A 12,428-nucleotide genomic window follows, 5' to 3' on the forward strand; every position below is an offset into this window, starting at 1 on the left:
CCCCAGAACATTACATCAGGTCAAATAGGAGGTTTGTTACAACACTGTTTGTCCAGAATTGCCGTGCAGCTGAGGTAGGAAAAATCCATTAGCCCTGAGCAGGCACACAAGCTAAGGAACGAGTTACTCAGCATTGTCCAGATGCACACATGCAGATTTGCTGGTGCTCATTAAATCCTTTTCCTGAAGAAGGCTCAGACACTGGAGGAGAGCTACTAACACAAGTACATGAAGCTTCTGCCTGAGAGTTGACAGCAAAGTATGGGATTTAATAGCACTCAGATAATCTAAGGAGACAGAAAGACACTAGTCCTTCTATGAACAGTGACATTATTTCTGCCATTTAGGACATAAATGCATCACATCGTCCATATGACAGACAAAATATCAGAAGTGCAAATTCTCTATTCTCCCCATTTCACTGATGGTAGCAGTGGTAAAAAGAAGAAAAAAAAAAAAAAAAAAAAAATCAACTCCCCAGAAGGTGCTGCTCCTGCAAAATACTGGCTGCTGGCAGCCTTCAACTCTTCCCACAGTGTGCTAACCCTGGAGCATGTCAGTTTAAGCTCTTCATTACCTGATTCCAGCAAAGTATGTGGGCTTCCTATTGCAATAATCATACTGAGATTCTCTGCTAAATCAGTAATCAGCAGATAGACTGCTATAGCTACTGCATAGCTAAGTTTAGTTTGGGCTATAACAAACCACAAAAAACAAGGACTCCCTGCTGATTCAATCATAGCAGAAGCAGAGCCAGGGCTTCAGCTTGTTTCTTAAAATCTAACTCCATTATGTATGAGACCAGCACCGCCATGGAATTCATGTTCTCTTTTCTGTGTGTGCCTGCTGAGGCTAGAGCTTCTCACACTTCTGCATTTCACTCTAACCTCCAATGCAGAAGGCATCTTAGCTTGAAGCAGACAATTCTTATTGCTCACTGGTTAGACGGAAACATTTTATTACTACCTTGTTAAAAACAAACCAGTCCTGGAGCCTACTCAACAGCGCTGAAGAAAGGAATAAGCACAGCATCCCTGAGGTTCCTGATGACATGAAGCACAGCAGAAGCATCAGCAGCTGAGCATTTCAAAGGAATTCTTCCTCAAAACTGCTTGCGGGGTTTGCTCTTCATCAGCCTGTTTGTCCAGTGGCTTGGAGATGCTCCTGGCCCACAACATTACTACAGAACTAGCAGTGATTTAATGTCATCAGAAAATTCATAGAATCATAGAATCACAAGGTTGGAAACAACCTGTAAGATCATCTCCTCATTACCATTGTCACCACTAGCACTAAAATTCATTTGCCTCCAAAGACTCATCCACACATTTTTTTTTTTTTAATTGCAAGTCAACTTATATCCTTGAATGCTTCAGAGAGCTCATTTTAATATATTATTTCAATGAAATTATTTGAAACTGCATGGTTTGAACAGAAAAATATCATTTTCAAAAAAAAAAAACTATTGCTTTCAGAAATCTTCTTCCTACAGCTGTCCATTAGTACCAGCCTACGAGCAACAGCAGACAGGGATACTGTCACAAATGAAAGACTTTGGTCTCTCCTGAATTTGAGTGGTCTTTGAGGTCTACTATTTCAGTACTTAGACTTAAGTCAACGAAACCTTGTTTGTATCTTCAGCTTTTACCCACTTCTGAAGAATCAAAATCTAATTACAGAAGAAATGGTAGCAAAATGGGTGATCATTTGGTGGGCTTTCATTAGTTACATATCATGAATCCCACTTAATCTGTTGGCACTGCTCAACTAAATTTACTGGGCCTGCAAAGCAGGAATCACAATTCACCATGTAATACAGAGATCCATCTTAATTTCATTTAATCCAGATCCTAAAAACGAGGTAACTGCACAGAAGTCACAAAGACCCAGAAATCACCATCAGACAAGCAAAAAAAAATTATGTGATGCTGCATTTTGTGCAATTTCAGAGAAGGATCAGATGATGTTTAAATAGCCCATCAGACTGCCTTCCTTTAGCTAACATCAGCCAAAATCTACACAAGTGGAGAAGACTGGGGGCAGGGAATTACATTTCTCAGTTGAGGCAACAAATCAGTTTCATTTCTGTTCCAGTATTCCAAAATGAACAAAGTTTAGGTTGCAGATTATTAATGGTAACTGAGATTGCATCAGTAGCCATTAAAATGTCTGTCTTATTTTATTTATTACTATGCTTTGTACCCCTTTAACACAGCTCAGCCTAATCCCCCACGTATGAGTGTTTCTAACTGGATGTACTCCAAAGATAAAGGTCATTCTGACTTCAGGTTTAGTCTGCTATATGGAAGAAACAGATATGCTTCCTTGGAATTATTCACTATAGTGAAAAACGTTAAAAAAAAAATGCCACGACCAGTTATTTTACTTAATCTGATGGATATCAGATGACAAACTATAAATCTTAACGAAATACAGTTCACAATCACCTAAAATAGAGTCATTTTTATTAAAGTTTAAGTCACTTACTTGTTTTTCATGTTTTGGCGTCATTTTCAATGTCTTGTATTAAAATCTAAATTGACCTATAAGAAAAACACCAAAAAGACATCAGCTTACCATTTCATTATTATTGCAAAGGTCATTATTACTTTTGCTGCACAGCAGGAAGAGCCACGCGCCATTCTGTACATGGAAGAAAACATGTTTGCACCATAACTAAGGATTTAATTTATTAAGATGATCCCACTCCTATGCCTTTTCAATTCATGATGTGCAGATTCTCTGCTTAGCAGTGACAGAAACACTGGTGTAGTCCCTATCTGGGGATACTTGCAATATTCCTGGCAATCACCCTGTGTGCCAGCGCTCATCCTAGCACCCTGATCTACATCAAGCACCCAACAGCACCTGCAGTGGACACCCCTGCTTATCCTTTGAAAAAATAAAGCAGAGGCAGCACTGTAACTACAGTGGGGTCTGAGAGACACCAGAGTTATCTGGGTGGCCCTGCAGAGAATACGTGAAGTTGGCAGAATCCAAGAGCCTCTCCAAACTCTCTCTTCAACAGAGAGAAATGCTGACAAACCTTCCAGATTCTGCATGTTGGATAAAACTCAGGCTAAGTTTGACAACATTTACGGATTTAGGATTTCCGTGTGGGGAAGCATATACTTAGGCCAAATCCAAAAATCCTGTCATTAACTCATAGTTTAAATCCACTCATTCACTGGAAATCCTGATAAAATCTTAACAACCTCTGCTGCTGCACAAAACAGTCAGCTTGCCCCGTGTGGACATACACACAGGAAGAACAAGGCAGATTTATTTCTGGCTGGCATGCATATACTGCCTACATAAATACAATGGCCATAGGAAAATGGAATTACTGGAAGTGGACTGCTCTGGTACTCGTATGCACACATGGGGATGTTCTTTTCAGCAGACCTTGAATGTAATTACGAAGCAAGACACAGAATGGCGTGGGTTGAACCGAAAGAAGAAACGTTCTAAGTTGCAGCACTACAAACATTATCCTCAGTTAATTTAACACCAGTGGTTCTCACTTCAGGAAACAAATATAAGACCTCACACCTGTTTAAAGTTCACAAATGGGAACAGTAAAATGCATTTCCCATTACACGTGCTGTAGGCAAGCAGGCTGTCAACATAGTAGTTACACTGCAATCGATCTCAATGCTCACCAAAGCTGCATTTTCCACCGACTTCAACAAGTCCAAAAAAGCCCTACAGACAGTTGAAAACACACTGAATAAAGGACTTAGCCATGCAGCAAGACCAATGTTAAAGGATGTCCTGAAGCATAAGCAGAAGGTGGAAAAGCAGAGCAGTTCAACTGTGTGCTTAAGACACCTGCAAAAAAACCCTACCCCACTGATGGAGAGAAGCTGCCTGCAGATGATAACAGAAGGCCTTCTGTACTCAAAAACTTTCCACTGGCAGAGAAATGAACAAGTACTCAGAAGAAAAAAAAAAAGTCAGTGGGAAACACCAGATCTGATAAAAACACTTTCTTGCTGTGACCAAAGCTAGTTTTTATCTTGCTTCTTATGTATTTATTATTACTCTTCAGTTTCACAGAGGTAATACAACACCTGCTCCTTTCAGTATGCAGTTCTGACAGCTCTACATTGCGTAACCAAGGAAACCTCCAGAGCAGGTTTACAACTGCCAACACCACCACCCAAGCACCAGGAGATACGTAAGACAACTTGCTATGCTTCCTGTGGTTAATAAAAAAAAAAAAAAAAAAAAAAAAAAAAAGCCAGAACCAACACACAAAACACACCACACAAACACAACAAAGCAAGTACTTTGGTGTTTTTCTGAGGGATAATACTGAAGTACTACTAAGTCATATTTTATTTCAAGAAAGAGCCACTTGCAGCTCCCAGCCTCAGGCTTCTCTTTGGGCTGGGGACCTGAGCACAGCCCTTCTGGCTGCTTCATAGCAGCTGTGCTGAGCTACACTGGGATTCCACCACCAGACCATGGCACAGGCAGCGTGCCTGTCTGCTCTGCAATTGTTTGATAACTCCATGTAGCCAACATTTCCCCTCAAGCCATAGATGTGGATCTTCAGTCCAAGAACTATCCATTCACCCACCTTCAGTTAACTGTGAAAATATGACTAAATGTCTACCACCCCCCCTACCCACCCCACCAGGTTTAAATAAGCAGTTTATGATTTGTGTTTGTGACCTTGGTCACCATCAGAAGTCATACACAATCACAAGCAAACTCCTCAGCTGCCCTTTCAAGGTTGTCCCCATCAAAGTACGACACGAAACTTTCTTCCAAGGCTTCAGTGTGTTAAAAAGAGAGATCACGAATATCTAAATACACCAAGGTCTTTCCCGCGTTCTAGGCCTTGCTTACATTAACACTTGCAGAGAACACCCAAAGAATTTTAATCAACAGCCTGCAGATAGTTGAGCTGCATCCCTACATGCAGTTCCCTATGCCTGCAGGCATCCAACCATGCCAAAAGGCACATCAATCCTAAGGATGAAGGGACCAAACTATGGAGTAAACTCACAGCTACTCCAAAGCATGAAGGAAAGTTTGCTACAGCTGTTTCCAATGAAAGGATAAGGAGCAGTAGAAAGCAATGTTACCTCATTTATGTAATAAAACTGCCTGCGGTCTTCGGAATAGCCATAACAACAGCCATACCTAACAGACAGGTACTGTAGTAGCTGGACATAGCCCAACAGTGAAGAGGTGACTTGCAGTGGAACACCAGACTGCAAGAAAAAGTCTAATTTCTGCATCTTATTCCCCACTTTTGGAGAAAATATTCAGAAAGATATAAGGGTAGCACACATTAATACAGATAACACATATAAGTCATTTTGCATTGCCACACCCACCACATTGTAACACAGTCTGCTGCTTACAGGATTTGGGTACACAGCCCTCATTTTGACAGAGCTGCTGCTTTTGTTGACAGGAATCAACAACCTACCTCAGAAGTACATCCATTACAGGAAAAGCAGTGGGCTCCTCTCACATAAACACCATTTAAGAACCACAAGTCCTGTCAGCTGAAAATCCCAGCCTAGTCATCTGCTCTAGGCCAAACTAGATGGTTCACACCCCACTGCAAAACCATCCTAAGGGCCAGGGACAGGCAATCTATTTGTGGGCTGAACTCAGCAGTCTTGGCACACCTGGTAACACAGCCCAGCTAACAGATGCAAACACAACAGTGCCCACAGAAGGAGCTATCTTTAGCTTTCAGCACCAGCAGATTGACTCTTTCAGCTTTTCTGTGTGAGAACAGATTAGCCCACAACCAGCATCTGCCCTGCTTCAGTTTTAGCTCTTCTGCATCTTACTCAAAAGCTGGTGACCACCCAGTCACTCCAGGCTAACCCAGAGTAAGCAGATGCCTTCTAGATAGCCTTGTCCAGTTTAATGCTTGGGGTTGATGTGACTGCACTCAGGAGAGGAGTCACGGGCTCCCCTTTGTACAAAGTACATACAAACAGAAGGGTGAGTAACTTCTAGTCGTTCAGGCTGCAGTATGTCCAGCCTCCTTTCATAAACCCTGCTGATTGTCTGCTTCACCTTCCTCCAGCAAATAATCATGAGGATCTACTCATTAGGAGTGAAAACCATACGTGTTTTTAAGTTAACTCTGCACTGCCCACAGTGCTGTGGACTACACAGCGATGTCAACAAAAATAAAGCACTCCTCAAGCAAACCCCTCTTACTTCCCACCTTATATCACTGGCTTTGCATCTCAGAAGCAGTAAAAGTACTTCAGTGCTGAGCAGAAAACAAAAGACATTGTCTTAAAGTGCTTTTAGAAGAAAAGGAGCTTTCCCAATCCCCAACAGAATTCACAGGCCATCCCACCTAACACAACATTATGTAGACGCTACCAAGAGTCACCACTTGAATTTCTGACCCAGCTGTCATTGTCAAGATATTCAGCTAACTACTCTTTTCCTACAAGATTTCACTCCACTTGGTTGCAAAATGTTTCTCTACGGCCACCAGGCAGACTATAACCCTGCAAATACTACTCTGCTATTTTCCCCCTACCAGCCCAGCCATTCTGTTTTGCTGCAGTCTTGCTGGCTATTAAGACCTGTTTCATCAAAAGAATGGATTTGGTCTTTGGTTAAAGAACGTTTCATTCGTTTCAGAGGAACATGAAAAATCAAATAGTTAATCAAATCACCAATTTCCTACCACCCTCCAAAAAACATTGCATGAATTACAGTGTGAAGTACAGGTCACAGATCTCCAATTTCAGTAACGCTGCAGCCACTTTGAACTGCATAAATTTGACACCATATTGCTGCCTGGCAGAATGACTCACACGCAAGCTCAATTATAAAGCAAAAAGAAAGGGTTTGTGAATAGGTGTTAAGATATACAGACTCCAATCTGGTCTTGTAAGATCTTACATGCTGTATCTGGAAAGGGTCCCTGTTCAGACAATATATCCTTTTATTTCTTCCAGAACTCAACATTTCTTACAGGAACTGAAAATTTTATTTCATCAAAACAAATTAAACTACCCTAACGATACCATCTTCCCCCAGGTATCTCTCTATCTATTTGATAATAACAAATTTTATTTAGCACAGGAAAGAAGGATTGATGGAAGCTATATTTTGCCGCTGAGTAAGTGTAACAGAAGCCAGCAAACACAATGCAGATTTACTTCAACATTTCTTTTTCAATCTCATAAATGCAAATGCTGACATCATCTAACCTGTTTTTTTCCTGACTCACTCCTTGTAACATTTTGGATCTCACATGCCAGAAATTTCTCATTTGTGCTCATTTCAGATGCCTTTAATTTATCACATGATTTTTCTCTGCTCTCAGGCTCTCTGCTGCTTGAACTGCTGTTGCACAGTGCTGCATGTTTTATCTTGCTTTCTTCCTGTTGGGGATTTCCGTATTCTACTAAGCTATTTTTGTGAAGCATGACCCAATCGCAGCAAGGAAGTGTGATGCTTGGTCTTGTCCTCTGAATAAAATTGAGAGAAAAGTGACAGTCCTGGCCATAACCACAAAATTAGAACTGCCAGCCTAATTGTGTGCATCCAGTGAGATAGCTGGTAAGGACAGGGCACAGAGTCAAAAATAAAAATCAGTTCGGTAATTACATCCTGAGATAAATCAGTCCTGAACAGCGACTGTACCTGCATCTCAGAGCAGTGAGAAGATACATGTATTTGGTCAACACTGCAAACTCACCAAGCATTTTGATCAGCTCTGTTCAAACTGCTGTGATTCTTAGGTCTTAAGTTGACCAGCTGGATGCTCCACATCTGTCCAACCTCTAATACAGTGGAAACTCACCAGTGTTCTCTTCTGCTAAAGAAATCATCAGATGGCCTATCATTACTGCAAAAACTTAGTGCTGTTTCATGTGTAGTTGTGCTCATATATTACACTAGTTTATCATACTAGATTTTCTAACAGTTGAACATTTAAGAATGTATTGGCAGTGAATTCAACTGGGCATCTTGGTTGTTGAACAGGCTAGTCTGTTGCAAAAGAAAAACAGAATTTTTGAAGCATCAACAATGAGCTGTGAAAAACTCACTTAAAGACCTTATGTAGGCAAGACTCTTCCACCCCTACTGTAAGATTTAACCTGGGGCTAACACAGGGAATAGATACTCTCTTCCTGGCAAGCAGGCCTAACAGATCTTCCTCTCACATCTGCCTGTGATCACTAGTGAAATAGCAGTCAGAAGGTTTCCTGTCTGAGGATCAGAGCCTAGGACAGCTCAGTCCTAGTGGTTTTGCATAAAACAGTCCTTCATAAATCCCCTGAAGGAGTATTTTGGGTAGAAATCCCCTCTGACTTTTCAGTCTCGCTGCCCCAAGCCAGCTTCATTGTCTGGGAGGCAGAGCAACCACGTAAGGCTCCTGGCTGCCGTCCTTCCTAGCACACCCCACCTTTGTCTGCAGATGGGAGTCAAAGGGCTTCTTTGTGTCTTATCACAGATTTGCTTTCCTGTCTCCCCAACAGCCCTCCTGAGTCAATTCCACAGTCACACAGAGACTGATCTCCACAACAACCTATCTAACATAATGAATATAAGACAGCCATAAGTTCTTGGGGAGCAGACCAGCTCACATCATTGTCATTAAATGCTGGACTCATCATCAGTTCACATCTAAAGACATATGAGAGTATTTTGGAGTTGTGTTCCTCCACACCACAAGCATACATGTAGCTGTTCTCAAAGCAAACGTAATCTCAATGACACCATGCTCTGATGCAACTATTTATACACATATATGAATGCCCAGTTTGTCACAGGCAGCGCTATCAAGATTCTCTACTGCGCTCAGTGCTCACGGCAATGTATTTCTTAGCTGTTTCCCTTCTCCCTGTAAACACTCCCAACCACACAACTTATAACCTTGCCTTTCAATGCCTCATTAGTAGAATTTCATTTCTTCTGGGAAGCAGCACACAGCTCTTGGGAAAACAAAGCCTTCCCTTCAGGGAAGATAGCTGAAGAACTCATCAAACGGGTACCAGAGTCATGACTAATCAAAAAAACACACATTCCCATTATGCAATTAAAATAATGAGACTATTAGAAGGCCCAGAGTTATAGTCCCGTGGTTGTGGTGTACAAACACAGCAAAGTAAGCTAACAGGTAGCATCCTGAGGCAAAGGAGGAGCAGGAACTCGAATCTGCAGAGCCTAATGTGTTGGCAGCACTGCACAGGAAGGTCAGGGTTCACTACTCACCGCAATAAAACAGACGCTTTGCTGCAGTGTGAATCACCTGCTCTGCACTGAAGTGTAGAACACCTCCAGGTGAGCATGCCCTCCTAGAGAGCTCTCTGGCAGGAAAGGAAGGGAGAGGAAGTAGTAATTTTCTGAAGCCACAAAATAAGTCACTGGAGAGAAGTTCTGTAACAAAATCATCACTGGTTTATTCTCAAATAAATTAAATGCATCAGTGTGCACCCTGCCAAGGCTCTCTGTGGCAAGCCATTGTGCCTGTCATAAACACTGCTGCCATGAATATGATGGAGCAGGTGCATCCTCCTGGGCAGACGTGTGAGGTCATTCTGAGTACAGGTTTTTGCAAGTTCAGTTCTATCAACAAATGCACCTCTTCTGTCAGGTACCAGGAAATGCTCTGAAATGACTCATGCTGAAGTGCCAGTGAGACAGTGAGCGTACAGACACCGACAGCAACACCTGCACAATACCAGTCCCAAGACAAAACCTGCTTAAAGGCAACTGTTAGTAGAACAGAAGAAAATAAACAAGAAGGTAGGATCATGTAGACAACCATCCCCTAGTCACTGAAGAAGTGTGTATTGCAGGAGGTGAGTATGGAGCCAGGACGGAAGACAGAGCACGGGCTACTTACTTCTCTAGCACATGCTACATGGGAAATGCACCCAGCAAAGTCTTCAGGCATTTAAGGTATCTGCAAAGACCATTTGTGTTGGCTTACTTGGATTATCATAGAATCATTTAGCCTGGAAAAGACCTTCAAGATCACGAAGTCCAACCGCTTAACACTACCAAAGCTAAGACTAAACCATGTCCCTGAGAGCCATAACCACAGACCTCTTAAATACCTCCAGAGATGGCAACTCCACCACTTCCCTGGGCAGCCTCTTGAGCAACATCTTTGTGGAAAGATTTCTCCTAAGATCCAATCTAAACTTCCTTGGTACATTTCTCTCAAGTCTCCCAATGATCCCCCATCCTGCCGGAATTTGGACAAGTAGGATACAGATAACTAGACATGAGTGCTCAGCGTCTTTGTGGATGCTCACCAGGCATTGCACACAGTATGAAAGGATTGCCCGAGGGATCCTGCTCCATCTGCAGTGCCCCACCACAAAGTCAATCTCTGGACTTGGACTGCTCCAAGGCATTTCGGCTCTGGGGTCTCTTTGCAGCCTCTCCTTTTGCTCTTCCTTTCCCACAGGACTGGGCTGCAAGAGCCCAAATTGTGGCTGATCAAGGCTGTGTGCAAGCCAGAGCTTTTGCTGAGAAGCAGAGCATGATGATGGGCTGCTCTCTGCAAGAGGAGTGGCCACTCATGCAGCCACTACTGAAGTAAGCTTTTCATTTTTCTTTCTTCATTCCTACATACAAGCAAATCGTGAAAGTTTCATAACCATATAGATAAATAAAGAAATCATTCTTTTTTTTCCCCTAAGTTAAGCTAGGAAAAAAACTCATTAAAAGCATTTATATACTTAAATATTGCCTAGATGTAGCAAGTAATGCCACCAATACAGAAATCCAGTGCAAAATACTATGCATTAGTGCATATAGTTTGCTTTAACTTTTTTTTTTTTTTTTTTTTTTTTTTTTCTCCTTCTTCAAATGAAGAAACAAACATAGCATGACTTGCTTCTCTATCTCTAGAGTTACTCTGCCAAACAGTCAGGAAATTCCTAGAGAATACAGCTGTTCTTTCCTCTTGTATTTTCAGTACCAGATGAACACAAGTTGCCGAGTTATCTTTTTCAGACAATAAGAAGATGCAAAATCTCTAAGAAAAGAAAAAATAATTACAATATCCTAAGTTAACCAGATCTCCTATATCTCTCTGTTTACAGAAACCAAAAGCTGATGCACACTACATGCCAGATGCACGGAAGTAAGACCCATGTGATACATTGCAAAGCCATGATACACTGATGCACCTGTTCTATCCTGCCTACCTGCTCACCCAAACAAGGCACAGAAAGCCTCCTTAAACAGTCTACACTGCCAAGTAAACACTCATTGTCTTTTTCAGGATTTACTAAAAAAAAAAAAAAAAAAAAAAAAAAAAAAAAAAACCACCACACAATCCAACAGAGAAGCATCTCCTTCTTTCATATGAATAAGTTACAAAGCTGTATGATCAAAGCAAAGAAGGTTTCACTTGCTTGAAATGATGGCAATTAGGAAAACCCTTTAATCAATTTTTGCTCTAAAGGGTCTGCAAGCCTGATTCCACTCTGCTGTCACAGCGGCCCTACTTTTTATAACAGTGCTCTTGACAATTATGTTTTATTACACAGGATCAGAGGCAGAGCAAAACAAGTGGTGAAACAAGCCTATCTGGCATAATTGGGGTTGCTCAACTAGGAACAGGATATGGGAAACTTCAGAACAACACCTGCCATGACCCTCTCCAAGCTGGAAAAGCTAGTTTCTAAGAGTGTCACGTGCTGGAGCAGCATGAGCTTTGTAAGAATTTCTAGGAGCACAAACCTTGCCCTTATGGCGTTCCAGTCCTCACCTGTTCAGTGCCACCACCTTACAGAGTGCCACCGGTCCCTGCTAGATGATGGCAGGCACTGACAGAAGACACATCATGCCATACTTCTCACCTGACGTCTTGATGTCATGCTCCATCTCCTGTGCATGAGAATTACTCGGCCTGACCTGAATGGGAAATCCCAGGGCACTCGGAACCCACAGCAGAGCAGAGCACAGCACCACTGGTAGCAGACCTAACATCGTTTCTATGCTGGAAGCCATACAGTGCTACAGGCATGCAACCATCCAGAAAGGAACAAAGGAAAAAACAGAAAACTGATTGTCAAGATGGGACACAGGTAATATTTCATGAAACACTGTAGTAGTACTGCAGCAGCCTTCCAGAGGGCTATTCCTGACTGACTGCAGCAAAAGCTTTTATTTTTTTCTTAAAATTAAAAAAAAAAGAACAAATACATCATTGAAATCAATTACTATATAAAAACTACTGCAGCTGGTAGTCACAAAACAGCTCATTTTAGGAAGGAGAATCTACTAGCTGGCAATTGCTGCTTTTCAGTGTTGTAGAAGCATTAATCCTTAAATCCAGCAGCTCACATTAACAGCAGCTAAGCTACAGAGAGACATAAAGGAAATAAGAACTACAACATCAATGTAATTTATAATGGGCTTTCCACTTGTATGAGCACTCAGAGGTGCTTTATTAAACA

The 12,428-nt window shown here is 41.8% G+C and overlaps 1 protein-coding gene across 2 annotated transcripts in view; it reads right to left on the reverse strand.

Annotated features, from left to right (window-relative positions):
* SNX10 (sorting nexin 10) overlaps positions 1 to 12,428 on the reverse strand; it is a 32,456-nt gene that overhangs the window by 18,511 nt on the left and 1,517 nt on the right. For both annotated transcript variants that reach the window (XM_042817310.1, XM_042817311.1), the window contains exon 2: positions 2,488 to 2,543. In XM_042817310.1, the coding sequence (XP_042673244.1) occupies positions 2,488 to 2,511 (24 nt within the window). In that variant the 5' untranslated portion in view covers positions 2,512 to 2,543. The remainder of the gene's footprint in view (positions 1 to 2,487; positions 2,544 to 12,428) is intronic.

This window comes from Centrocercus urophasianus, unplaced genomic scaffold (genome assembly GCF_019232065.1).
Source record: "Centrocercus urophasianus isolate 14NV4802_14NV808 unplaced genomic scaffold, USGS_Curo_1.0 seq_16, whole genome shotgun sequence".
NCBI classification, from domain to species: domain Eukaryota; kingdom Metazoa; phylum Chordata; class Aves; order Galliformes; family Phasianidae; genus Centrocercus; species Centrocercus urophasianus.